The following is a 27,320-nucleotide window of genomic DNA, read 5'->3' as shown; positions in this document are numbered from 1 at the left end:
TCACTTGTCCATATTGATTCTATTTTATTTTGTTAATATGTTTGGTTTGTTGTCTGTCTCCCCCTTCTAGACTGTGAGCCCACTGTTGGGTAGGGACCGTCTTGTACATATTTATTACTCTATTTATTTCACTTGTCCATATTGATTCTATTTTATTTTGTTAATATGTTTTGTTTCGTTGTCTGTCTCCCCCTTCTAGACTGTGAGCCCACTGTTGGGTAGGGACCGTCTTGTACATATTTATTACTCTATTTATTTCACTTGTCCATATTGATTCTATTTTATTTTGTTAATATGTTTTGTTTCGTTGTCTGTCTCCCCCTTCTAGACTGTGAGCCCACTGTTGGGTAGGGACCGTCTTGTACATATTTATTACTCTATTTATTTCACTTGTCCATATTGATTCTATTTTATTTTGTTAATATGTTTTGTTTCGTTGTCTGTCTCCCCCTTCTAGACTGCGAGCCCACTGTTGGGTAGGGACCGTCTCTAGATGTTGCCGACTTGGACTTCCCAAGCGCTTAGTACAGTGCTCTGCACACAGGAAGCGCTCAATAAATAGGATTGAATGAATGAATGAATGAATGATGATTGTCTCCCCTGGGTCGGGGCGCCGTTCCCATGGAGACGCGGGGCGCGCATGCGCGGCCGCTGGTGGGGAGCGCGCGGGCGCATGCGCGGCTGGTGGGGGAGCGCGCGGGCGCATGCGCGGCTGGTGGGAGGGGGGGGCGCGCGCGCACGTTGGGGGGGGCGGGAACGCGAGTGCGGGGGCGCGCGTTTCCGTGCGGAGGGTTTTGGGGGCGCACCGCCGGAGCATGACAGGGCCTCGCCCGCAGCCCCTGCCCGACCCCCGGCCCCCGGGACCCATGGAGGGGGACGTACTGGACGCCCTGGAGGCGCTGGGGTGAGCCTGACAGGCCGCGCGACCCCGCCCCCCCCGACCCCCGTCTGTCTCTTCCCCTCCCCCCCCACCGTTCTCATCACGTGACACCCCCCCCCCCCAGTCCGTCATGTCTCCTCCCGCCGACAGGGGTCGCGTTTTAATAATCAGCATCATCATCATCAATCGTATTTATTGAGCGCTTACTATGTGCAGAGCACTGTACTGAGCGCTTGGGAAATACAAATTGGCAACACATAGAGACAGTCCCCACCCAATCCCCCTTCTAGACTGTGAGCCCACTGTTGGGTAGGGACCGTCTCTAGATGTTGCCAATTTGTCCTTCCCAAGCGCTTAGTACAGTGCTCTGCACACAGTAAGCGCTCAATAAATACGATGGATGATGATGATGATGATGATAATAATAATAATGGCATTTATTAAGCGCTTGCTATGTGCAGAACACTGTTCTAAGCGCTGGGGGGGATGCAAGGGGATCAAGTTGTCCCACGTGGGGCTCCCAGTCTTCATCCCCATTTTACAGGTACAGTGCTCTGCACACAGTAAGCGCTCAATAAATACGATTGATGATGATGATGATGATAATAATAATAATAATGGCATTTATTAAGCGCTTGCTATGTGCAGAGCACTGTTCTAAGCGCTGGGGGGGATGCAAGGGGATCAAGTTGTCCCACGTGGGGCTCCCAGTCTTCATCCCCATTTTACAGGTACAGTGCTCTGCACACAGTAAGCGCTCAATAAATACGATTGATGATGATGATGATGATAATAATAATAATAATGGCATTTATTAAGCGCTTGCTATGTGCAGAGCACTGTTCTAAGCGCTGGGGGGGATGCAAGGGGATCAAGTTGTCCCACGTGGGGCTCCCAGTCTTCATCCCCATTTTACAGGTACAGTGCTCTGCACACAGTAAGCGCTCAATAAATACGATTGATGATGATGATGATGATAATAATAATAATAATGGCATTTATTAAGCGCTTGCTATGTGCAGAGCACTGTTCTAAGCGCTGGCGGGGATGCAAGGGGATCAAGTTGTCCCACGTGGGGCTCCCAGTCTTCATCCCCATTTTACAGGTACAGTGCTCTGCACACAGTAAGCGCTCAATAAATACGATTGATTGATTTACAGATGAGGTCACTGAGGCTCAGAGAAGTGAAGTGACTTGCCCAAGGTCACACAGCGGACATGTGGCAGAGGCGGGATTCGAACCCATGACCCCTGGCTCCAAAGCCCGGGCTCTTTCCACTGAGCCACGCTGCTTCTCTAATAATAATAATTATTATTATATTATTAATAATAATAATTATCTAATAATAATAATGGTATTTGTTCATTCATTCAATCATTCAATCAATCGTATTTATTGAGCGCTTACTGTGTGCAGAGCACTGTAGTAAGCGCTTGGGAAGTGCAAGTTGGCAACTTATAGAGACAATCAATCAAGCAATCGTATTTATTGAGCGCTTACTGTGTGCAGAGCACTGGACTAAGCGCTTGGGAAGTACAAGCTGGCAACATCTAGAGACGGTCCCTACCCAACAGCGGGCTCACAGTCTAGAAGGGGGAGACAGAGAACAAAACCAAACGTATTAACAAAATAAAATAAATAGAATAGATATGTACAAGTAAGGGAAATAGAGTAATAAATATGTACAAACATATATACATATATACAGGTGCTGTGGGAAAAGGAAGGAGGTAAGACGGGGGATGGAGGGGGGCGAGGGGGAGAGGAAGGAGGGGGCTGAGTGTGGGAAGGCCTCCTGGAGGAGGTGAGCTCTCAGTAGGGCCTTGAAGGGAGGAAGAGAGCCAGCTTGGCGGATCAATCAATCAATCAATCGTATTTATTGAGCGCTTACTCTGTGCAGAGCACTGTACTAAGCGCTTGGGAAGTACAAGTTGGCGGATGTGCGGAAGGAGGGCATTCCAGGCCAGGGGGATTCATTCATTCATTCATTCAATCGTAGTGAGCAGTTTCTGTGCGCAGAGCACTGGACTAAGCGCTTGGGAAGTACAAGTTGGTAATAATGACGGCATTTGTTAAGCGCTTACTATGTGCCAAGCACCGTTCTAAGCGCTGGGGAGGTTACAAGGTGATTCGGCCTTCCCAGACTGAGCCCCCTCCTTCCTCTCCCCATCCCCACTTTACCTCCTTTATTATTATTATTTATTGAGCACCCACTCTGGGCAGAGCATTGTACCAAGCGCTCGGAAGAGTTGGTAGACACGATCCCTGCCCTCAAGGAACTCCCAGTCTCCTTTGTGCAGAGCGCTGTACTGAGCACATGGGAGAGTCCAGTAGAATTAGTAGACATGGACCCATGCCCTTAGGGACCTTGTGGTCCACTGTGTGCTGAACACTGGGAAAGTCCAATAGACTCCATAGACACAATCCCTGTCCTTAAGGAGGTTTCAGTCAATCCAGGGAACAGAGAGGGGGACAGGAACCAAAATCAGTGACCGGCAGGAGGGAACAATAGAGAGAAGTGCTTTGGGGAGGGATGGGGGTGAGTGTCCAAGGGCTGAGGACTCTTTTAGACTGTGAGCCCACTGTTGGGTAGGGACTGTCTCTATATGTTGCCAATTTGTACTTCCCAAGCGCTTAGTACAGTGCTCTGCACATAGTAAGCGCTCAATAAATACAATTGATTGATTGATTGAGGTGACGGGGTTGGGGAGGAATCAGGGCAGGCTTCCTGGCGGAGATCGTCCCACAGCCACTCTTAGCGCTTTAGACCCGTAACAGATTGGCGAGCTCCATTTATGTCTCCGTTTTTCCATACTCCTGCTTCTACCTGTTAATCCGTATCTTTGCTCCTGGTCTATGTAAATAACGTGGTTGTGACTCTCACCCCCATTAGATAGGGGCTCCTCAGGGGCAGAGACCATAATAATCATCATAATAATAATGATGGTATGGGTTAAGCACTTACTATGTGCCAAGCACTGTTCTAAGCATTGGGGAGGCAGGGGGGAGAACAAGGTAATCAGGTTGCCCCACTTGGAGCTCTCAGTCTTGATCCCCATTTTACAGGTGAGGGAACTAAGGCACAGAGAAGTTAAGTTACTTACCCAAAGTCACACAGCTGACAAGTGGCGAAGCCAGGATTAGAACCCATGACCTCTGATTCCCAAGCCCATGCCCTTTCCAGTGAGCCATTAGCGTGTGCTCCCAGCTTGGTGCCCTGGGCCCAGTAGTTAGTTGTGGTAGAGAAGCAGCGTGGCTCAGTGGAAAAGAGCCCGGGCTTTGGAGTCAGAGGTCATGGGTTCAAATCCCGGCTCCGCCAACTGTCAGCTGTGGGACTCTGGGCAAGTCACTTAACTTCTCTGGGCCTCAGTTCCCTCATCTGCAAAATGGGGATTAAGACTGTGAGCCCCCCGAGGGACAACCTGATCACCTTGTAACCTCCCCTGCGCTTAGAACAGTGCTTTGCACATAGTAAGCGCTTAATAAATGCCATTATTATTAGTATTATTATTATCAGGCACCACCTATGCACTGTGTAGACAAGATGTCTCTCACACCCTTTCACTTGGACACTAACTCACGTACAGGTGCCCTTTTCCTCCTTCCTCATCCAAAATTAAATGTCCGTCTACACCGCTAAACGGGGAGGCTTTTGAGGGCAGGGATCGTGGCCACCATCCCTACTGGATCCTCCCAGTGACTTGCTCCATTGCTCTGCCCTCAGTCCATCAACCGATCAGTGGTATTTATTTAGCGCTTACTACATGACGAGCACGGTACTAAGAGCTTGGGAAAGAACGGTGCAACAGAATTAGCAGCCACATTCCCTGCCCTTAGTGAGCTTACGGCCTAGAGGGGGAGACGTACATTAATATGGATAAATAAGTAATTTATATTTTGTAATTTAAAGATACGTAACGTGAATGCAGTCGATACCGTGGATCGACTGATTGATTGGTGGGTGGACTGAAGTGCTCCTGGGAAAGTGGCAGAGTTTGGGGGTGGCAGGAGGAACGGCCCCTTGGGCCACCACTCACCGGTTCGCTGTGATGATGATGGCATTTATTGAGCCCTTACTATGTGCAAAGCACTGTTCTAAGCATTGGGGAGGTTACAGGGTGATCAGGTTGTCCCGTGTTGGGCTCACAGTCTTAATCCCCACTATACAGATGAGGGAACTGAGGCCCAGAGAAGTGAAGTGACTTGCCCAAAGTCACGCAGCTGACAATTGGCGAAGCCGGGACTTGAACCCATGACCTCTGACTCCAAAACCCGTGCCCTTTCCACCGAGCCACGCTGGTGCCTCCGCCCTGCCAGTTGCAAAGGGGAGATGGGGGGTAGGGGCGATAGACGATTGATCAAATGACCGATCGGTAGTAGTCCTTGAGTGGCCACTGTGAGCCGAGTGCCGGACTGGGGGCTAGGGAGAGCCCGGGCCAGAAAAAAGACCCGCCACTCACCCCCCTGCCCCTGCCCCTGCGGCCCTCGAGGAGTTCACGGGCAAACCCAAGTTTGAATGGAGTGGGGAGAGGCCATTCCGTGGAAAGGAACCGTGCCTGCCAACAAAACTGTCTTCTGGGGGCCTGTCACCGATCCCCGAGTGGAGAGAAGTGGTGGGCTTAGCGCGGCACAGGGGAAGTGTCAGTATCCAGGAGGCTCACGTGCTGTGTTGCCCCGTGTCTGTCCTTGTGTCCGTCCCGGTCCCAGGTACCAGGGGCCTCTGCTGGAGGAGCAGGCTCTGGTGGCGGCGGTGGAGAGCGGGCTGTCCAGCCCAGCGTTCTCTGAGCTCTGCATCTGGCTTGGCGCCCAGATCAAGCCGCTGGGCCACTTGGAAGAGAGCATCACCTCCGCAGCAGGTACTCCCTGCCCCGGGGTGGGCGTCGGGGTTGGGCCCGGGCCCCGCCATCATCATCCTCCCCATCAGGACCTGCAGCAGGTTGGGTGGGGCAGGCTCGTCCTCCCCTCATCATCATCATCCTGGCCAGGGCCATTTCCTGAGCACCCGTTACACTGCTCCGGCTGCTTGGGAAAGACTCACTCCCTACCTACTAGGAGCTTCCGCCTGGCCTGGAGTCACCGCTCCCACTCTTTGTAAATAACCGACCCCTGCCCCACTCCCCCATGGTGCAGTGGAAGCTCCTTGAGGGCCAGAGAGGGCCCTGGTGCTCGGGCCCGCTAGACTCCCCCGGGCACCACACCCAGGTGTGCCAGTGATGACGGCGGCGGTGGTGGTGATGATGATGACAATACAGGTGATTGTTTTTTAAGGTGGAGAAGACATAGAGAGCTTCCAGCTGGAAGTGAGCGGGTTCCTGAAGGAAATGGCCTGCCCCTACGCAGCTCTGGTCTCCGGCGAGATCAAAGACCGGCTACGGAAGAAGGACGACTGCTTGAAACTCCTCTGTAAGTCACCCTTCTACTCCTGCCATCACCCTGCCCGGGCGCCTTCTCCCAACCCTCCCTACGGGTACAGGTCTGGCACAGGCCTGGGATAAGCCGGAGGGTGATTTGACGGGGGCGGCAGTGGCTCTCGGTGGGGCCGCCGGGGCCCACGAGGGAGGGAGCCGGCAGGCCGCCAGAAGCTGCAGGCTGTACATGGTGCAGCTGGTCAGTAGAAACGGCGCCCAAACCTGCCCCTTTCCTTCCAGCACTGGGGAGCGCCTGTCCGTTGCCGTTGTGGCAGCAGGGCACAACCGGACTGTCCAGAACTGACCAGGGGGTGAACGTCGAGGCCAGAGAGCAGAGCAGAACCCTGAGAATTGAATCTCAGGAGTCTCGGTTGCCACCTTCGGGTCGTGTGAGACCCTTGGGTCTGGCGCCGGAGGAACAGTCATAATGGTGGGCCCGCTCCCGGGGCGCAGGGCACTATACCGGGCGCTTGGGAAGCATAAGAAAAAGAAATGACACAATCCCTGCCCACGGGGAGCTCCCATTTTAATGGGGGAGAGGGACGTATTTACAGAATTATCAAGGTAGTTTGACTCTTCAAATGCGGGGAGCACCGCGGTGTGCCGGATTTGGGGAGGGAGGGGGAACGGTATGAATGAGGGGACGGACGGACGGGAGAGTCGAGAGCAAGGCGCTGCTTAAAGGTGGGCCCGGGAGGCATGCGGAGAGAGAGCTGGGGGCGACAGGAGAACAGAGCAGATAGGGAAGATGGGGTGTGTTGGCAGAGAGCCTGGAAGCCGACCCCGAGGAGTCTCCGCTTGGTGCGGAGGGACCCGGGCAGCCAGCGCAGGGTTTTGAGAAGGGGTGAGCACCCAGTGACAGCGGAAGGCTTTGATGTGTGCAGTAGAGGGGAGCAGGGCGAGGCCCAAGGCGGGGAGACCCGCTGGCCCAGAACCCCCACCACAGCCATCACCGCCGTTTGGTGGCGAGGAAGGGGCCGAACCGGGAGGCGGTGGGTGGGTTAGAAAGAGCCGGCAGGATTTGACGAGAGAGAAGGAGGCAGGGGGCGGGTTGGGGGGCGGTGGTGGTGTCATCACCTGACATGGGAAGGTCACAGCGAGGAGAAGGGACGCTTCAAGGGAGATGGCGAGTGGTTCGTTTTTGACGGCTTCGGGGAAAGGAAATAGAAATAGGCCCAAATCGGGCAGGCTCATAGAGTCGGGTAGGTGCTCCCAACTCCCCCACTGCTTCCTGGCCCGCAAAACGCTCCTGGTGTCACCCAGAGGAGATGACCAGTTTGGGCCCCCATCCCATCTGTGGCTGTCAGCGGAGCGGCCGGGGCTTTCCCATTGTGCCGGCAGCTTCCTGCCCGAGCCGGCGGGGAGGCTGGCGTGTCAGCGTTGCCGTTGTGGTCGGTGGCGGGTCCAATGTTGGTTTCTGCAGAAGGTGGAGGTGCCGGGCTCCAGGCCCCATTTTCTGTCTTCCTCTCTGTAGTGTTTCTGAGCTCGGAGCTGCAGGCCCTGCAGATCACGCAGAGGAAGCAGCTGGCCGGCGCGCGGGCCGACAAGAAAGGGGAGATGTACCGCGAAGTCCGGGCCGTGTGTGACACGCTGGGCGTGCCCGAGTTGGCCGCTCCTGACGTCCCCCTCCTCCTGCACAGCGTGGAGGCCAAGGTGCCTAACGGGTGGTGCATTCAAGGCTGTCTCACCCCACCCCTTGCCCTCTGACTCCCTTCCTCCATCCTGCCCAGAACCCTGCCTGAAAAGGGACCAGAGGGTTCCAAGCCGCCCCCCAACCCCCCATGCTGCGGCCGGGCTTGAGGAATGCCCCCCGACCCCCCAGCCCGGGCCCATGGTGGACCAGAATAACCAAGAAGGGCAGGCGGGGCCGGCGTGGGGTCTCACTGGGGTGTGCACACATAGGGTGGGTCTGTCCATGTCTCCGTTTCTGCTTCCTCCTGGGACGGGGCCCCTGCCCTAACTCACGGCAGGCAGCCCCAGTGACGGAGCCGGAGGCAAGGCTGTGGCTGACCGGGCCTTGCCCGGAGGTGGGAGATCAGCCGGCCCCTGACCCTGCTGCCGTATTTGGGATTTCAGGTGCAAGACATCCTCTCCAAGGTTCACAGTGACCACGTGGGAAAGCCACTGCTGCAGACGGCCTTGAATCCCGGCCAGGCGGTAAGACTTCCCCAGTCGCGGGGGTTGCCGGGAGACCGCTTCTGTAGCAGTTGGCTCGGGACTAAGCATGTGCTGTGGTGGGCCCCTGCTGCAAGGGAGCCGGGCCCCATCCCGGGCTCCTAGGAGGGAGGGCAGGAGGAAGCCCAGAGAGAGTCAGGGACTTGCTGGACACTCTACAGCGAGCTGGGGAGGAGCCTGGACTTTCAGCCCCAAGCCCTGTCCCTGACCATCTTGCAGCCTGCTGGGCAAGTGGTCTCTGCTGACTAATCCTCCTCTAGGAGCTGGGAATCAGGAAAGGGTCTGGTGGCCCCACCCATTCCAGAGTAGGGGGCCAGCCCTGTTCTGTTCCCCTCCCATGCCTTTAAGTAATAGTAGCAGCAGGGCCTTCTGTTGAACGCCTACTTCGTTCAAAACACTGCTTTAGGCACTGGGAAAAAAGGGCCCAGGTGGAAGTAGACACAGTCGCTGGTCCCCAAGCTGGTGCCGACGACCTAAGACCGGCGGGGGGCAAAGGGGGATGGGTGGCAGACACAGGACACCGGGCAAGAAAACCTCCCGGTCGCAGACATAGAGGAACAGGAGCAGGGCAGCGAGGCACTGGGTCCCAACTGCAGCCACTGCCCCATCCCCACTCTGAGAAGGCCCTGGTGGGGTGGAGCAAGCGGAGAGGAATGGGGGTTCCCGGGGAGCGGCGCCGGACCTCAGTTCTGTCTGTGCCGTAGGAACGGCTGGAAGCCATCAACAAGGCCCTCACCAGCGAGTACGAATGTCGCCGGCGGATGCTGATGAAGCGGCTGGACGTCACCGTGCAGTCGTTCGGCTGGTCCGAGAGAGCCAAGGTCAGGATGCCCAGACAACTCCCAGCACTCCGGCTTCTCCCGGCCCCTCTGAGCCCCGGGGTGGGGGCCGTGGCGAGGCCCCACACGTTGTCACAGTGAACGTGGAGAGTTCTTAGTTTTGGCCTACCCTGGAACCTCTCACAGGCCACCCTTCACGGGCATTTGCGAGGCACCGTCTGCCGGGTTTGAGGGAAGAGCCGGCCTCCGTGGAGTGGGCACTCTCCCCTCCCGCCTTCTGTCATGATTTTTCTGACTGGGGGCCGCTAGGCCTAACTCCGGAGCTGTGGGTGGGTGTTTCCCACCGAGGTACGGGGGCGCTGGCTCAGCTCACCCATGTTTGGGCCGTCCCCCTTGGAGCTCCCCGGCTGCAGGGGTGACGCGGGCGTTTGGTTGTGCGATCAGGTGAAGACGGACGACATCGCCAGGGTTTACCAGCCCAAGCGCTATGCGTTGTCCCCCAAGCCCACCGTCAGCGTGGCCCACCTCCTAGCCGCCCGCGCCGACCTGTCCAAGATCGTCCGCACCAGCAGCGGCTCCTCCCGCGACAAGACCGCCTGCCCCATCAATAAGGTGGGTGCTTCCCCTCACGGCCGCCTTCGGGAGGTTACTGTGCCACCTCTCTGCATGCTTCCTCCTCCCCCACCACCCCCCACGAGGGCTGTCTGCTGCCCCGAAGGAAGCTCTCTGGGGGCTTCCAGAGGGAGCTGCGGGCTGCCTGGGGGGCGGCAGATATGCCCATGGCATGGGACTCTGTGCCCAGGGCTAGCCAAGCGGCGCTCTCTCGCCACAGGTGCTGATGGGAAGGGTGCCTGACCGGGGTGGGCGGCCCACGGAGATCGAGCCCCCGCCACCAGAAATGCCCCCATGGCAGAAAAGACAGGAAGGTGGAGGCAGAGGGGGCTGGGGTGGGCGAGGGGGTGGTGGGCGAGGTGGGGGCGGGCGAGGAGGTGGAGGCTGGGGCGGTGGGGGTGGAGGCTGGGGTGGGGGGGGCGGAGGTGGAGGTGGAGGCTGGGGCGGTGGGGGCGGAGGTGGAGGCTTTGGGGGTAGGGGAGGCTACGGTGGCGGGCGTGGAGGGAACTACGGTGGGCGCGGGGGGGGCTACGGAGATCCTTATGGAGGCGGAGGAGGGGGCTACCGGCGTTATTGAGGAGGAGGGAGCGGCTGAGGCCGCCACCGCTGGACTGTGCCTGCTGTCTGTCTGTGACGCAAAGCTGGTCTTTTGTGTAGACACTGAGTTAGGGCCCCTTGTGGGTCACCCCCGCCCCTTCCTTGTGTGTCCTTGGAGCAGCCTGGATTTTTAAAGAAAAAGCAGAAAAGCGAATAAAAATGAATTTGTAGACCAGTAAAAATTTCTTACCACCAGACCCCAAATCCACTCCTTCCCATCGGATTCCCTGTCCCATTGGTTCTTGGGCCACCCCCAGCCCTAGGGCACTGGAGTAGGGGGAGCCTCCCCCTCTGCCGTTGGAGGGGCTGTCAGCTAAAACGGGAAGGGGGCATTCTGTGCACCTTCAGTGACCCCCGTCCTCTCGGTTTCCCCTCGCTGTGGGCGTCTGTGTGAGGGGCAGCGGAGCAGGGGAGAGCTCTCCTCAGGAGCTTCGTGTTGGTGATGCGGCGCGGAGCCAACGGAAGGAGGAGGCGCAGCCGGAGACACCGCCGGCACTGCCAGGCTAGCATTGACCGGTGGCGGGGTGGGAGGCCTGTACATCTACGTCTCCCGCAAATGGGCAACAGGGGTCCTGAAAGCTGGTGAGGGAGCTGGCTGCCCGGGAGAGGGGTGGGGCCGGAGCCCCGCACTGACCTGGCTCCAGAGGGGTGGGTGGAGAACCAGCTGGCCTCTGTCCTCCTCTGTGGCGGTGCGGAGGCCGATCACAGCCCCGACCCCTGGGCCCGGTGCCAGGGGTGCGGTGGGACGCAGAGAGACAAGCTCGGGGAGGCTGGCCTTACCGGGGCCGGGCACGCGGCGGGTAGAGCGTGAAGGCACACGAGAGGCGGACGCAGGGGTTGGGCTTGGATCCTTTTATCCCATAAATAGGCAACATCCTCCACTACGGTCCCATGGTTCAACTCCTCAGGGGAGGGGGCGGCCGGTCGCAGTGATCAAGCATGGCCAGAACCTTCCAGAAGGTGACCACAACGGGGCCTGGGCTGGGCCCACCTATCAGCCAACCCCGGCGGCAGAGGCACGCGGGTGCCGTCTCTGTCCTCGGTGCCAGCCAAATCTGTCCATCTAGTCCAGCCTGGAGCGGGCGGCCCCAGGGCTAGGGCGCCTGGACATTGCGTCCATCTAGCTCACCCGCGAGCTGCCCGCCCCCGGGGTCGAGGGGCTGTGGGCCGTGGGAGAGTAAGAGGGCATCCATTTTGTGCTGGGCCTGTCTCAGCTGGAACCGCAGGGCTTCGTTGTCTGCCTTGAGCGCGTGGTTCTCCTGCAGGACAGAGCCCACACTGCTGCAGGGGAAGTCCTGCCCTTTCCCCCACCCCAGCCCCAAGAGAAGGAAAGGGGAATGGGAGCGGAGGCTGGGGGTCCCACCTGCTCCAGTTCCCGGTAGCTGGGGAACCTGAGCTGCCGCAGCTCCTCCTTGGCCCTGGCCACCACTGCCTTGTTGTCCCACTTGGCGAAGGCCCGGCGGTGACGGCTAAGTCCTGGGGATGGAGACGGGGACGGAGGGCGTGGCGAGGGAGGACTGGGCGGTAGGCAAAGCGTCTCCAGGGGTGACCTCTGCGGGGAAGGGGAAGAGGAGAGGGAAGGTGGGGAGGGGGACGAGGGGGCGAGTGGCCTGCCCGGGACCTCGGGGCCGCCTGGGTTGGTCTGCGTGCCCCGGTGGGCCACAGTTGGCTTGAGGCGCACAGAGATCTTCTGGGCCGACACTCCCATGAGCATAATGGTCCTGTCTCGGCTGCCCTCCTCCAGTCCGTTGGGGAACGGCCCCTCCTCGGCTCCTGGGAGTGGGGGACACGGGGTGGTCACTGGACCCCTGCCGAGCCCAGAGGGTCCTGGGAAAGCGCCCCCCACCCCCGGCCCCCCGCAGTCTCCTGCTCCCTGACAATGCTTAGAAGCAGGGCCCGTCCTCCTCTTGTCCCAGATAAGGAGACCAAGGTTCCCAAGTCCCAGCTTGGTGCTCGCAGCGGGATGAGGGAATGAGAGGGAAGGGGAGGAGGAGGGGTGCTCCAAGACTCACCGGGGAGCGGCTCTTGGCTGCCAAGGTTGGGTGCCAGGCCGGGCCGGGGGTTGGTCTCCGTGGGGCCGGCTGGCCCTTGCCCCCTCCGCTTGCACTCAAACACCACCAGATCCTTGCACTGCTTGTGGCAGTTCATCCCGCAGTCTGGGGGCCAGAGGGCTGGCTCAGCGCCCACCCCCCTGCCGCGCCCCTGCAGCTGACCGTCAGGTGTGTGTGGGGGGTGGGTAGAGGGGCAAAGGAGGTCCACCCCCGGCCTCGGGGCTGCCCTCCTTGGGCTTCCTTACCTCTGCAGCGGTAGCCCTGTTTGATCACACCCCAGAGCTGCAAGACAAAGCGGTGATGTGTTAGCTGGGCCCCCGCCTGCCCCGCCCTCGCCCCACTCTGCCACACCCAGGCAGGGCACTGTCTCTCTTGCCGGCTTCCCCACCACCCTGCCCCAGGGCCCGGGCTTACGAATCCGGCACAGTTGTCACAGAAAGTGGGCTTGAGGTATGTGGTCTCCTGGAAGTTGTGGGAGAAGCCCAGGCCCAGCTTGGAGTAGATGGAGCTGGCGCGCATGAAATAGGCCGTGATCTCCTCCCGGCTGACCAGCCCCTCCCTGCACACACATCGAAGCCCATCAGTGGGGAGGAGTGGGGGCCGCTGTGGCACCAGGATCAGGGAAGGCAGGGAGCTGCGGGAGGGGCATTGGAAAGTCGCCCCCCTGTACCCGCCCCTTCCCCGGCCCTGTCCCTGCTGGTCCTGAAGCTGGAGGGCTCCTCGGGGGTCCGGAAGGGCTAGGTTTGTCTAGACTGTTAGCTTGTCACAGACAGGGATCATGTCTACCGACTCTGTCGTAGTGTACTCTCCCAAGCGCTTAGTACAGCACCGTAGACGTGGTAAGTGCTCAATAAATATCAGCGACGCAAGGAAGAACTTCCCTTGAGGGAGGGTGGGTTTCCTTCTCTGGAACCTGACTTACCCCAAGGCAGGGGGTGGATGGGTGGGTGGGCGGGCTCTGTGGCCCGGGTCTGGCTCCCGCCCCGGCTCACCTGTCCTTGTCCATCACGCAGAAGGAGAAGGGGAAACTGGCAGCAATCTTCTCAAACTCTTCCTGCGAGATGTAGCCGTCCTGATCGTGGTCATAGTTCTTGAACACGGACTGGGGATGGCAAAGGGAGGGGGGGCGTGAAGAGGCTTGGAGGGGAGGGGTCCCCGGGTGGGGGGCAGGGACGGAGCAGCTGTTCAGGCTGACCCCCATGCTTCAGGTTTTGGGCTCATAATGCTTAACAAATATCATCATTATCTCCCTGCCTTGTTGGTACCCTGATAAGTTCCTTGTGCCCTCAAATTTAAATCCCCCCCAGTGCCTCTCCCAGCTCACTCCCAGCCGAGAAGGTCCCTCACCCCCATTTGACAGGTGAAGACTCTGAGGCTCAGAGAGGTCCAGTGTCTCACCCGACTCTGGAGGTCAACAGGGCGGGGGCGGAACAGAGGACAAGAAGCTGGGGGTCCCAGCGGCCGGCAACGGACTCTCTCCCTCTCCCCCACCGAGACCCCCATATCGCTCCGCCTGTACTCACGTCCACCATCCTCTGCACGTGTTTGCTAATGGTCTTGGGGTCGGGTTTCGGGGAGATGCCCGAGGCCCAGTCGGCCACCACGGGGGGTTTGGAGGGCGTCAGGGGCTGCGGAGGGCCGGAGAAGCGCCTTTCACCTCCTCCGTCCACCCCCTGCCCCAGAACCTCTGGGCTCGAAAGCCCAGGGCAGTGAGGGGGGATCAGGCCCGAGTCCCCGGCCCTGGTTCCCGCGCAGTCTGGGCGGCGCGGCCCGGCCCCGCTCCTTCCCTGCTCCCCCGGGGCCCGGGTTGGAGGCACCTGCCTGGGCACGGTGGGTCCGGGGCTCGCGGGCGTACGACAGCTCGTAGATCTCATCCTCCGTGTAGTATAGGTCCAGCGACAGCTGGCAGCAGGGCGGGCGTCAGCCACCGCGGGAGGGGGAAGGAGCCCGGGGACCCCAGCCCAGACCCCTCTCTACCACGGAGGCCTTCCCAGACTGAGCCCCCTTTTCCCTCTCCTCCTCCCCGTCACCCCCCCCCCCGCCCTACCTCCTTCCCCTCCCCACAGCACCTGTATATATGTTTGTACAGATTTATTACTCTATTTTACTTGTACATATTTACTATTCTATTAATGATGTGCATCTAGCTTTACTTCTATTTATTCTGATGATGACACCTGTCCACATGTTTTGTTTCATTGTCTACCTCCCCCTTCTAGACTGTGAGCCTGCTGTTGGGTAGGGACAGTCTCTATATGTTACCGATTTGTACTTCCCAAGCGCTTAGTACAGTGCTCAGCACACAGTAAGCGTTCAATAAATACGATTGAATGAATGCCACCCGCCCGACAGCGGACCGGGGCAAGTCCCTTCCCCTCTCCGGAACCAAGTCCCATCTCAGGATCCCGGTTTGCCCTGCGGCCGGGCATCGGGCCCGTCTGGCCCGCTCATGCCCCCAGCCCCTGCCCCCGACCCCGGCCCCTCCAGGGCGGCACTCACAGTGAGCAGGTGCACCAGGTCTTTGTTGGCCTCGAGAGGCGGCGGGGTGTCCTGCAGGCGGACCAGCTCGCTGATGTGTCCGTGCAGGGTGAGCAGCTTGTGGACGTTGACCCGGGCCCCGTCCAGGTAGGTGGGCAGGGCCTCGTGCAGGGCCAGCAGGTCCTTGAGGTGGACGCCCAGGATGGGGAGGCGAAAGGCGCCGCAGCTGCCGAACGCCCGCCGGTAGCTGTCGTAGTTCCGGCACGACGACAACAGCTCCGTCAGCTCGCCCAACGTCTGTGGGGCGGCGGAACCGGGGTCACCCCGCCGGCCCGGAGAACCGTCCCACCCCTCCCTCTGGCAATCGCATTGGTGGGGGCGACCCCCACCTTGCTGGCTTCGGGGGGCACGTGGGCGCTGGTCTCCTTGAGCCGAGAGACGGCACTGTGGCTCAGGGCCCCGACCACGGCCATCAGCGTGTTGAAGTTCTGCAGCTTGTAGAGCCCCTGTGGGGCCGGACCCAGAGGACCCGGTGGCAGCGCCCAGACGGACCAGGGGCCCTCCCCGCCGGCCGGCCCGGATCCAGGGCCTCCCCCGCAACCTCCCTCCCATCCGTTCTCCGGCCACAGCCTCGCCCCGGGGAATCTGACCTGTGCCACGTGGATGAATTTGACGAAGACCTGGGCCCGCAGCTGTGGCGTGGGCCGGCTGAGCACCATAAGCTGCACCCACTGCGACACGCCGTTGCACAGGGCGATGGACCGCTCCATGGTCGGGCTGTCCCGCACGCAGCTGCTCACGATGTAGTTCTGATAGTCACAGAACTAGGTGCCGCGACACACACGCAGAGCCGTCAGCACACGGCGACCCCGACGGGAAGTGGGACGGGCTGGGGCGGCGGGCGACTCTAACCGGGCAGTTGTGGGGCGGGGTAGGGGGGCAGCCTGGGGGCCGTTCCGGGAACCCAGTCTATCAAGAGCAGAGGTATCTCCCCCGCCACCGCCCCCTCCCCACTCGCCCCCCGCCGAGCGAGCCCCCACCGAGATCCGGCAGAAGGACTTGAACTCCAGGTAGGTCAGGTGGTCCGACAACTCCTGGGGCTGCAGGTTGTCAAACAGGAGCGAGACTTTGCGCTTTTTGCTGGTGTTGGGCTGGACTCTGTGCGTCAGCTTCTGAGACCAGTCTCGGGCGTGGCTGGGGGTGGGGGTAGAGACAGACAGAGAGACAAGAGAGACAAGTGTCACGGCTCTGGCTTGGGAGCCTCCCAGCTCAGCCCAGGGTCACTCTTGTGCCGAGTCTGCCGGTCACACCCACCAGGGTTGGGTGGGTTAGAGGCCGGGGGTCAGCACGGGGACTGGGACCCTCAGTATCCTGACACCCGATAGAGTGGAGTGGACCACATATTTATTACTCTATTTATTTATTTATTTATCTTACTTGTACACTTCTATCCTATTTATTTTATTTTGTTGGTATGTTTGGTTCTGTTCTCTGTCTTCCCCTTCTAGACTGTGAGCCCACTGTTGGGTAGGGACTGTCTCTATGTGTTGCCAATTTGTACTTCCCAAGCGCTTAGTACAGTGCTCTGCACATAGTAAGCGCTCAATAAATACGATTGATTGATTGATTGACCAGCGAGATGCCCTGCTCTCCCTCCCTCTGTCCCTTCCTGCCCCCCGCTGGGGCCGGATCCCGGCTGGAGGGGCAGAGCCGTGGTTCCCACACAGGCTCTCCCGGCTGGACCCCGGCCTGGCTTCCCCTGGGGTCTGGGCTTGGACAATGGGACCTGACAGGGCCAGAGGGGGAGCTGGGAGAAGCCACGGGCCCGAGGATCTGCCCGGGGCAGGGGGCTGACGAGGAGGGGGCGCGGGACACCGGGCTCACATCTGCGCCGTGTCGACGAGGCGGGCATGGGCCTCCTGGCCTGCTGCCTTCACCAAGGCCTGGAAGCGGTCCAGGGCCAGAGCCAGCTCCGGGTCTGTTTTGAACGTGATCCAGAACTCGGTGATCCAGTACCTGCGGGGTTCGGCGGCCATGAGGCCGGATGGTGGCCTCTGCCCATGGTGGCAGGCACGCCAGGTGCCGCCAGTCCCCAGGGTGGGGACGCCGCGGGCGAGCAGAGCCCTGTGGATGCGGATTCACGGGTGGGGCTGCTTCTCCCCTGGGCGTGGACCCAGAGGATGAGCAGACGCCCCCACTGAGTACACCCGTGGGGCTGTGGTGGTCATGTGACCACGGACCGGGCCCCCACTGCCCTGGCGAAGCCTCTCACCAGATAAAGTAGCAGACCTGCAGGCAAATCTCAGCCGAGTCCTTGGCCAACGCCTCCTGGTATGTGCCCGGCGGTCAAGGAAACCAGGAGATGGCTGGCCCCGGCCCCCCGAGGCGGCCCCCAATCCAAGCTGACGTTGGCCCCGTCTCTGGGAAGACTCCAGGTGGGAGCGGGGGCGGGTGGGGCTGTCTGTCCTTCCATCCATCCCCACTGAGGTCCTGCCAGCACAGGGCCACCATACACACGCTGGGGGTAGTGTCTACACTGTCCTAATCTCCCGATAGGGGTCTTGGACCTAAGGCAGATGGGTGGGGAGGGAAGTGAACATGCTGGGCGTGAGGCCCCTGGGGAAGACGAGCCGCGGGGGCAACGTGGAGGAACCAGGGCCCCAGGGGCCACTGGCTCCCCCAGCCCCAGGAAGGCCCCAGGATGGCCCTGGGGTGGCTGGGTTTCCTGGAAGCTGAGGTGGGATGAAGAGCCCACAGCACTTCCTGGTGGAGCTGCCACGGGGCAGCGAGGTCTCCCGGCACCGGGGGCCGGCCTCCCCTCCCCCAAGCCGGGATCCTCTGGGCTGCCTCATCATCATCAATCGTATTTATTGAGCGCTTACTGTGTGCAGAGCACTGGACTAAGCGCTTGGGAAGCACAAGTTGGCAACATATAGAGACAGTCCCTACCCAACAGCGGGCTCACAGTCTAAAAGGGGGAGACAGAGAACAAAACCAAACATACTAACAAAATAAAATAAATAGAATAGATATGTACAAGTAAAATAAATAAATAAATAGAGTAATAAATATGTACAAACATATATACATATATACAGGTACTGAGGAACCACCCCACCACCCCTGGGCACATCTATCAACTGCCACCGCCTCTTCCAGTCTCCCCAGGATCCCCACGCCCACCTGGGCCAATCAAGACACAGCAGGCACCCCCATCCCAGCCCTGCTGCGGCCCCCCTGGGGCTAGGGGAAGAGGAGGCCGGGGTTCACCTGGAAGGCATCGGCTTGGGCCGGTACCTTGGGGGGCCGCTGCAATCTCCACCGAGGCCCTGGAGCCAGGATGGGGAGCCGAGGCCCCGCCCGAACCCCAGGGATATGGGCCACGGGTCTCCCCTCCGCCCCCGTGGCCCGGCTCCTCCCCATCCCACATGGGCAAAGGATATCGAGTGGCGAGTCTGTGGAGGAGGTCGGCGGAGGGCAGTACGATGCGGTGCATGGCCAGTGTGGCCTGGAGCAGGGGACTGCTGCTGCTGCTCGGGCTCCCGTTAGCATCTGCTGGGGGGGAGTGAGGGGTGCCTCCGTCAGAGACACCACCCGCCCAGTTTCCCTCCTGCTCACTGTGCCCACTGCCCCTGGAGGGGGGAGACCATGGCCTCCATGCAGGAGCGATGGCCTGGAGCTCCCCCCGCCACTCACTGGCTGCTTGCTCCTCCGTGCCAGCTCCCAAGCCCCGGGCACAGTGCTCCGCACACAATCAGCATCCGGCACAGTGCCCGACCCGCAAGTCGGTGACCGGCCCGCGTTCCACACACAACAGGCACCCAGCATGGCTCACTCCGAGCGCGCACAGCAGACAGCCAGCACAGCGCTCTGCAAACAGTAGGCACTCAGAACACACCGTGGGAGATGCTTCTGGGAGAAACAGGACAAGTGGGGGGATGAGGAAGGAGGAAAAAAGGGTAGGGAGGGAAGGAGGAGAGAGCAGGTGACTCGGGCCGTGTTGGGGGGTAGGATCAGTGTGGCTAAAGAAGCAGGACGGCTCAGTGGAAAGAGCACGGGCTTTGGAGTCAGAGGTCACGGGTTCAAATCCCGGCTCTGCCAACTGTCAGCTGTGTGACTTTGGGCAAGTCACTTACCTTCTCTGTGCCTCAGTTTCCTCATCTGTAAAATGGGGATTAATCAATCAGTCAATCATATTTATTGAGCGCTTACTGTCTGCAGAGCACTGTACTAAGCGCTTGGGAAGTACAAGTTGGCAACATATAGAGACAGTCCCTATCCAACGACTGTGAGCCCCCCGTGGGACAACCTGATCACCTTGTAACCTCCCCAGCACTTAGAACAGTGCTTTGCACGTAGTAAGTGCTTAATAAATGCCATTATTATTATTATTATCAGCAGCAGGGTGGGCTTCAGGACACCCTGGGGCACGGACTGCCGACCCCCTCCACCCTCCGGTCAGGGCATGAGGGAACCTGAGCAATAACAGAGCCTGTTGCTCCCTTCAACCGCCCCCGCTGAGAGGTGTGAAAGCTGTTCACTGGCGTGGGCTGTGCCAAAAATACCCAGGCCCCTCCCCATGGGGCAGGCGGAGGGGGACGGCAGGGCCCTAACCCCCAGAGTAGGGCTGGAGGCAGGGAGGAAGAGAGGGCCCCCTCGCCCCTGTGCTGGGGCGCCCTGAGATCTGCTCCAGGGCTGCAATGGAGGGAGGGGAGATGCCAGGCCAGGCTGCCCCTGCTCCTTCAGGGCTGGGTCCCGGGGCCCAGAGAGGATAAAAATAACAATAATAATGATGATGGCATTTATTAAGCACTTACTATGTGCAAAGCACTGTTCTAAGCGCTGGGGAGGTTACAAGGTGATCAGGTTGTCCCACGGGGGGTCTCACAGTCTTAATCCCCATTTTCCAGATGAGGGAACTGAGGCCCAGAGAAGTGAAGTGACTTGCCCGAAGTCACACAGCTGACAATCTCTGTTTCTCTTTCTGTCTCTGCCTGTTTGTCTCTCTCTCTGTCTGCTTCTCTGCCCTCTCTCTCTCTCTCCATTTCTCTATTTCTTCCTCTCTTTCTCTGTTTCTCTGCCCCCTCTCTGTTTCTCTCTCTCTCTCTCTCTCCATTTCTCTATTTCTTCCTCTCTTTCTCTGTCTGTTTCTCTGCCCCCCTCTGTGTTTCTCTCTCTCCATTTCTATTTATTTTATTTTGTTAATGTTTGGTTTTGTTCTCTGTCTCTCCCTTCTAGACTGTGAGCCCACTGTTGGGTAGGGACCGTCTCTATATGTTGCCAACTTGTATATCCCAAGCGCTTAGTACAGTGCTCTGCACACAGTAAGCGCTCAATAAATACAATTGATTGATTGATTGACAATTGGCAGACAATTGGTCATGGGATTTGAACCCATGACCTCGGGGGGGCTCACAGTCTTAATCCCCATTTTACAGATGAGGCAACTGAGGCCCAGAGAAGTGAAGTGACTTGCCCAAAGTCACACAGCTGACAAGTGGCAGAGCTGGGATTTGAACCCATGACCTCTGACTCCAAAGCCCGGGCTCTTTCCACTGCGCCACGCTGCCTCTCTAAGGATAAATAAACGGTACAAGGTCACACAGCAAGTCGGTAGCGAAACTGGAACTGGAATCCCTGGTGGGATTCTTGTGCCCCGCTCTAGCAGGGTGAGCCCCACCCCGCTCTTTTGAAGCCTGCTATGCTCTGTATGGCGCGACCTAGTTTCTTGGATAAAAGATCCTAATCTCTAGATGGCTGGGGTGGTGAGTGGGGGAGCGGGGAGGACAGGAAGGGGAAGAGCAAACAGAGCACAGAGGAGGGCACCGGGCAGGGGAGGGGCAGGTGTGTTCTGGTTTACAGGGTGTCAACCCGTCTGTCAGCCCAGACAACAACAAAAAAGAGCAATGCCAACGGTAACTAACTCTGGTAAAGGGGAGCAGAGCCCCCCGAGCCCGCCGACATCCGCTGTCTCAGTTCATCCTCACAGCGGCCCCCGGGAGGGACGGAGAGAAGGAGGAAGCCCCTCGCCCTCTCCCCCCCAAAACACATACACACACACACCCTACACACAATCAATCAATCGTATTTATTGAGTGCTTACTGTGTGCAGAGCACTGGACTAAGCGCTTGGGAAGTACAGGTCGGCAACACATAGAGACAGTCCCTACCCAACAGCGGGCTCACAGTCTAGAAGGGGGAGACAGAGAACAAAACCAAACATACTGACAAAATAAAATAAATAGAATAGATATGTACAGGTAAAATAAATAGAGTAATAAATTTGTACAAAAATATATACATATATACAGGTGCTGTGGGGAAGGGAAGGAGGTAAGATGGGGGGGGATGGACAACATTTTCCAGAGATGGACAACAAGGCCCAGAGAGGCGCAGTCACTTGCCCCAGGTCACACAGCGGCCTCGCGCCCTCGCCTGGGTATCCATCCCCACCCTCTGCCAATCAATCCCCAGCAACCCCCGGCCCCAAGCTCCGCCGGCCCTGGGGGCCTGTTCTTGCTTCCGCCTCCCCACCGCGAGGCAAACCACAGTGCCGGAGCGAGCGAGAGTGAGCCAGAGACACACAGAGAGAACGAGAGAAAGAAGCGGGGGCGGGCTGGGTGCCTCTGTCGCGGTTGCCGGCCCCATGGGCCTGCCAGTAAGGGGCCCAGATCCCACCGCTGACCTGAGCCGGGGCCCCTTCGGGCCGCCGGCCACCCGAGACCGGCCTCTGAGGAAGCGGGCGGGCGCGGCGTGGCTTAGTGAAAAGAGCACAGGTTTGGGAGTCAGAGGTCGTGGGATCTAATCCTGGCTCCACCACTTATCGGCTGTGTGACTTTGGGCAAGTCCCTTAACTTCTCTGTGCCTCAGTGACCTCATCTGTAAAAAGGGGATTAAGACTGTGAGCTCCACGTGGGACAACCTGATTACCTTGTATCTACCCCAGCGCTTAGACCAGTGCTGGCCACAAAGTAAGCGCTTCACAAATACCATCATCATGACTATTACTGTTATTACGCTGCCGACCAGCCGAGGGCTTGGGTGGGGCAGCTTGGGACTTGCGGTCTACACAGCTGAGGGGGATTCCCTGGCTCAGCCTGTGGGCCTGCCTGGATCGGGCAGCACGGTGGTGTTCCCCAACACCTCGGGGGCCGGGTGGAAGGGCGGATCATGCGGGTCGGAGTGTCGCCCGAGGGAGACTGTGCCCGGCCCCCGAGCTCCTGATGGGACTCACCCCAAAATTTGGCCCCAAGGCGCACAGGGGTGGACCACCTGGTGATCTGCATGGGCCTCAATCCCCACAAGTGACACCTCTTTTCAACAAGCCCCTCTTGTCCTCCCAAAAGGGTTATGATTCGTCCTCACAGTCGGCAGTCTCTCTCCCTCTCTGCTCCAAACCTCCTCGTCCCCACACACCCTCCAACCCAGCTCCCTCTCTCCCAATCAACCACCACTCAGTTGGGGGGTACTGAGCACCCAATGGGTGTAGAGCCCTTTACTGAGCACTTGGGAAAGGGCAACAGAGTTAGTGAACGTGAACCCCGCCCTCTGGAGCTCACAGTCTAATGGGGAGAACGACAGAAAGCTTACAGACGGGAGAGAAGGAAAAAAGATGGACATGTACACGTGCTTAAAAATGTGGTGTGCAATTCATTCATTCAATTGTATTGAGTGCTTACTGTGTGTAGGGCACTGTACTAAGTGCTTGGGAAGTACAAGTTGGCAACATATAGAGACGGTCCCATGTGTTCCTGGGGGTTGGGGGTATTTACGTACTTGGGTGGTGAGGAAGTGCTGAAATGGCAGTTGGAGGGGAATAGGAGGGGGGATGAGAGGTTAGTCGAGGAAAGCTTCCTGGAGGAGAAGGGATTCAGAAAGGCTTTGAAGATGGGGACAGCAGCATAGCCTAATGGGAAAAGCCCGGGCCTGAGAGTCAGGGGACTTGGGTTCTAATCCGAGTTCTGCCACTTGCCACCCGTGTGACCATGGTTGAGTCCCTTCACTTCTCTGGGCTGCAGTTTCCACATCTGTAAAATGGGGATTCAATGCCGGTTCTCTCTTCTACTCAGACCGTGAGCTTCATGTGGGACAGAGATCTGATTAACCTACATCTTTCCCTAGTGTTTATTATAGCGCTGGACATATAATAAAGGTGTGACCAATACAATAATAATAACAATAATAATGTGAGGGGGGAGGGAGGGTGTGAGCAGGAGGTTGGTGGAGGGGGAGACAAGGACGGCGAGGCCCAGGGTTAAAGGGTGAGGGGGTGGGGACCGGTGAGCTCCCAGAGGGCCGAGGACTGAGCATCGACTTCTTGTGACGTCCCTAAGCAGCGTGCGCCATTCCACACCTGGCAGACGCCTAATACAGCGCCCTGTGGGTGGCCAGTACAGTGCCCTGCTCACAGAAGGCACATCCCTCCTTCCAGTCTGGAACTCCCTATCCACTCATATCCAGTGGTCTCTCGCTCTCTCCAACTACAACATCCTCCTAAAATCACATCTCCCCCAAGAAGCCTTCCCCTAAGCCCTCGTTTTCCTCGGTGTCTCTTCTGCACGAGGCTCTGTACCCTTTAATCTCTTAATATTCCCCACAACCTCAGTCCTGGAGCACTTACATACATCTCCGTCCCCCCTGCCATTTCCCCCTCTCTGACTTATTTGAGGGTCCGTCTCTCCCACTGGATCGGAGGCTCCTTCAGGGCAGGGATAGTGCCTACGAACTCTATGGAATCGTGCTGTCCCAAGTGCTCAGTACGGTGCCCCGCACATAGTGAGGTATTTTCTTTTTTTTTTTTCTTAATGGTATTTATGAAGAGCTTACTATGTGCTAGTCACTGCATTAAGCACTGGGGTAGATACAAGATAATCAGGATGGACGCAGTCCATGTCCCACATGACACTCACAGTCAATCTCCAATTTACTGAAGAAGTAACTGAGGCCCAGAGAAGTGAAGTGACTTACCCGAGGTCACCCGGCGGACAAGTGGTGGAGGCGGGATTAGAACCCAGGTCCTTCTGACTCCCAGGACCGGGCTCTCGCCACTAGTCCCTCTACCATTGACTGATTGCTAGATGGTGGCGGTTACAAGGTTGGGGGCTGGGGCGGTTGCCAGGGTCACCCGGGGTGAGCACAGAGTTGCCAGTTGAGGTCAAAGAGGGCAGCTGTGGCCGAGCCTGGATCTCCCAGCTGGACCCGCCTGTCCCGCCGTCGACCCCCGGCCCAGGTCCTCCCCCTGGCCTGGAATGCCCTCCCTCCACACATCCGCCAAGCTAGCTCTCTTCCTCCCTTCAAGGCCCTATTGAGAGCTCACCTCCTCCAGGAGGCCTTCCCACACTGAGCCCTCTCCTTCCTCTCCCCCTCCTCCCCCTCTCCATCCCCCCTCTTCCCCTCCCCACAGCACCTGTATATATGTACATATGTTTGTACGTATTTATTACCCTATTTATTTCTTTGTACATATTTATTCTATTTATTTTATTTTATTAATGTGTTTTGTTTTGTTCTCTGTCTCCCCCTTCTAGACTGTGAGCCCACTGTTGGGTCGGGACCGTCTCTATATGTTGCCAACTTGGACTTCCCAAGTGCTTAGTACAGTGCTCTGCACACAGTAGGCGCTCAATAAATACGATTGATTGATTGATTGATCCCACCCCATCTCCCCCTGCCCCCAGCCCCCCGCCTCCCACCCCGCTCCAGAACTGCAAGCCAGAGGGTGACAAGGATTCGATCTACCATTGCTCTCTGCCACAGGCAGCTATCTCGCCTGACGCCTGGCCAGCGGCTTCTCCTGAGGAACTCTGACCCCGGCCCCCGGCTCCCGGCCATTTCTCCTCACCCCTGCTGAATAATAATAATAATAATAATGATAGTGTTGGTATTTGTTAAGCGCTTACTATGGGCAAAGCACTGTTCTAAGCACTGGGGAGGTTACAAGATGATCAGGTTGTCCCATGGGGGGCTCACAGTTTTAATCCCCATTTTACAGATGAGGTAACTGAGGCCCAGAGAAGTGACTTGCCCAAAGTCACACAGCTGATAGTTGGCGGAGGCGGGATTTGAACCCATGACCTGTGAGTCCAAAGCCCGTGCTCTTTCCACTGAGCCACGGAGGGGACCCCAGGCCAGTCTTCCGCAGGAAATGCGTGCGGGCCTGGGGGTCGTCCCAGCTCTGCCGCCAGCTTGCTGGGGAACCTCGAGCGAGTCTTTCTACCTCTCTGGGCCTTGGCCCTCACCTGGATGCCTCCTTCCTCCTACCCGTCCTGCCTGGAGAAAGCGCTCTGGGTGACACAAGTGAACGAGGCTTCAAGCGCTTAGTACAGTGCTCTGCACACTGTAAGCGCTCAATAAATACGACTGATTGGGGATATCAACGTCAGGAGAAAGAAAGGGGAAAACGGGTCGGGGGCAGAGGGAGGAAAGCAGGTGCGGGGAGAAAAGGGGGACAAGGGAAAGAAAGGGAAGCAGGGGGGCCCTCCCTCCCTCCACTGGGTGTGGCCTCTCGGATACTGATGGTGGAAAAGCACTCACACGCCATAAGCAACCTCTCCCCCAGGTGCACACGCACACAGACACTCGAACACATGCCCACACGGCCTGGCCAACCTGCCCCCCAGCCCGCCCCTCATCCCGGGCTGGCCCGGCCCCTCACTCACCAAAGGCCTGGACGCAGGTGTCGATGAGCTGGTCCAGGCTGGCTCCCTTGGCCAGGGGCCCCAGGGCCACGGCTGCCTTGGCCCCGGACCGACCGTGAGGGGGCTGGCCCGGAGCGGGCCGGGAGGGGACCGGCTCTGCCAGCCTCACCTCCGGACCAGCCCTAGGGACGGCCTCGCCCCCGCTGCCCCCTCCACCACCACCGCCGTCGCCGGGGGGCTTCCTGCAGGAAGTGGGGAGGAGGGAGAGACAGAGAACAGAGTCACTCAGTGTCGGGGGACAGGCACCGGGAGGGGACTGGGCCCACGGTAACTCAGTCAGCAGAGACACAGGCAGGGACACAGAGACTCAGACAGCAAGAGAGCGACACAGGCAGAGAGAGAGAGAGACAGGCCAGTCGAAAGTGGCCAGGGCAGGGGACGGAAGAGAACAGACACACAGGGCGCACACAGCCCTTGGTGGTTGTGGGGAGTCCTGGTCCCAGGCTGCATCCGGGCCATGGGGGGCTGGGGGACCCTAGGGGACCGGGAAGATCGAGATAATCGGGGACTGGGGGTGGGCTGGAGTCAGGGCGGGCTGGGTCACAGTTAGGAGTCGAATGGGGTTTGAACAGGGTCAGGGTTAGGCCCATTTCCAGGGCTGGGAGCTGTGCCTGCTGACTTGTTTCAGTTTTGACTTTTACGCAAGGGGTGGGGGGAGCTGAGGAGTCACCAGTCTTCACAGTGGGCAATGGGGGAACAGAACACACCGCTCCCCTTGATCCAGCCTCCCTCGGCTCCCTCAACCCACTCCCATCCAGTCTGGGCTGGCCCCCGACGTATCTTCTAATCAGTCTGTTGGCCACCAAATCCTGTCTGTTCGACCTTCCCGACGTGGCTAAATTCGGCCTCTGCCTTTCATCCAAGCTGCTCCAAACACTCATCGTATCCCACCGGGCCCCCTCGCTGACCTCCCTGCCTCCTGTCTCTCCGCACTCCAGTCTAGGTTTCACTCTGCTGCCCGGATCATTTTTCTCCAAAAACATTCGGTCCACATTTCCCCAATCCTCAGGAACCTCCAGTGGTTGCCCATCCACCTCTGCATCAAGCAGAAACTCCTCACCGCTGGCTTAACAAATACCACAATTATTATTTAAAGACCTCGACCCCCTTGCCTCCTCCCACCTCACCTCGCTACTCTCCTACTACAACCCAGCATGCACACTTCACTCCTTTAATGTCAGTCTACTCACTGTATAGTTCGATCTCGTCTATCTCGCCGCCGACCTGTCGCCCACGTCCTGGCTCTGGCCTGGGGCACGCTCCCCCCTTCATAACCAACGGAACACCGCTCTCCCCACCTTCAAAGCCCACCTAAAATCACATCTCCTCCAAGAAGTCTTCCCTGACTAAGCCCTCATTTCTCCGTCTGATCAGTCCTGTGAGCGCCCAGGCCCTGGGGAGTTGGGTGTGGGTGTGTGTGTGTCTGTTGGCGAGTGGGGTGAAATCTGCGGAAGGACACTTCTGTATTTGTCAGGTTGACCTCCAAGGCTCTGCGGACCCCAATCCCACCCCCTTCCAGTCTGCAACACCCCAACCCACGGACCCCTTCAGATCTCCCTCCCCCTGCCCGTCCCCAGCTGTGCTGCCCCGAGGCTGAGGGCACCGCGGGCATGGGCCCCAAAGGAGCCCTGCCCATTCCCGGC

General features: G+C 58.7%; 2 protein-coding genes across 2 annotated transcripts; one reads left to right on the top strand and one right to left on the bottom strand.

Annotated features, from left to right (window-relative positions):
• The first annotated feature begins 783 nt into the window (after positions 1–783).
• Positions 784–10,621, top strand: FAM98B (family with sequence similarity 98 member B). Its single transcript, XM_038741270.1, has 8 exons — positions 784–904; positions 5,588–5,736; positions 6,149–6,283; positions 7,763–7,941; positions 8,365–8,445; positions 9,168–9,284; positions 9,687–9,854; positions 10,075–10,621. The coding sequence occupies exons 1-8, from the start codon at positions 816–818 to the stop codon at positions 10,429–10,431; spliced, it is 1,275 nt and encodes a 424-aa protein (XP_038597198.1). The 5' UTR covers positions 784–815; the 3' UTR covers positions 10,432–10,621.
• An 856-nt stretch (positions 10,622–11,477) lies between these two features.
• On the bottom strand, positions 11,478–26,127 carry RASGRP1 (RAS guanyl releasing protein 1). The gene is given in 18 exon segments (XM_038741293.1): positions 11,478–11,710; positions 11,815–12,224; positions 12,464–12,607; positions 12,748–12,784; positions 12,917–13,061; positions 13,495–13,604; positions 14,026–14,130; positions 14,324–14,404; positions 15,002–15,277; positions 15,370–15,486; positions 15,631–15,804; positions 16,021–16,174; positions 16,865–16,996; positions 17,253–17,315; positions 18,424–18,532; positions 25,639–25,954; positions 25,956–26,025; positions 26,027–26,127. Coding segments are annotated over 18 exon segments (2,709 nt in total). The 3' UTR covers positions 11,478–11,545.
• Between the last annotated feature and the right edge of the window lie 1,193 nt (positions 26,128–27,320).

The sequence above is a fragment of the Tachyglossus aculeatus genome, assembly GCF_015852505.1.
Source record: "Tachyglossus aculeatus isolate mTacAcu1 chromosome 12 unlocalized genomic scaffold, mTacAcu1.pri SUPER_6_unloc_1, whole genome shotgun sequence".
NCBI classification, from domain to species: Eukaryota; Metazoa; Chordata; class Mammalia; order Monotremata; family Tachyglossidae; genus Tachyglossus; species Tachyglossus aculeatus.
This window is presented reverse-complemented; position numbering and strand designations above follow the sequence as displayed.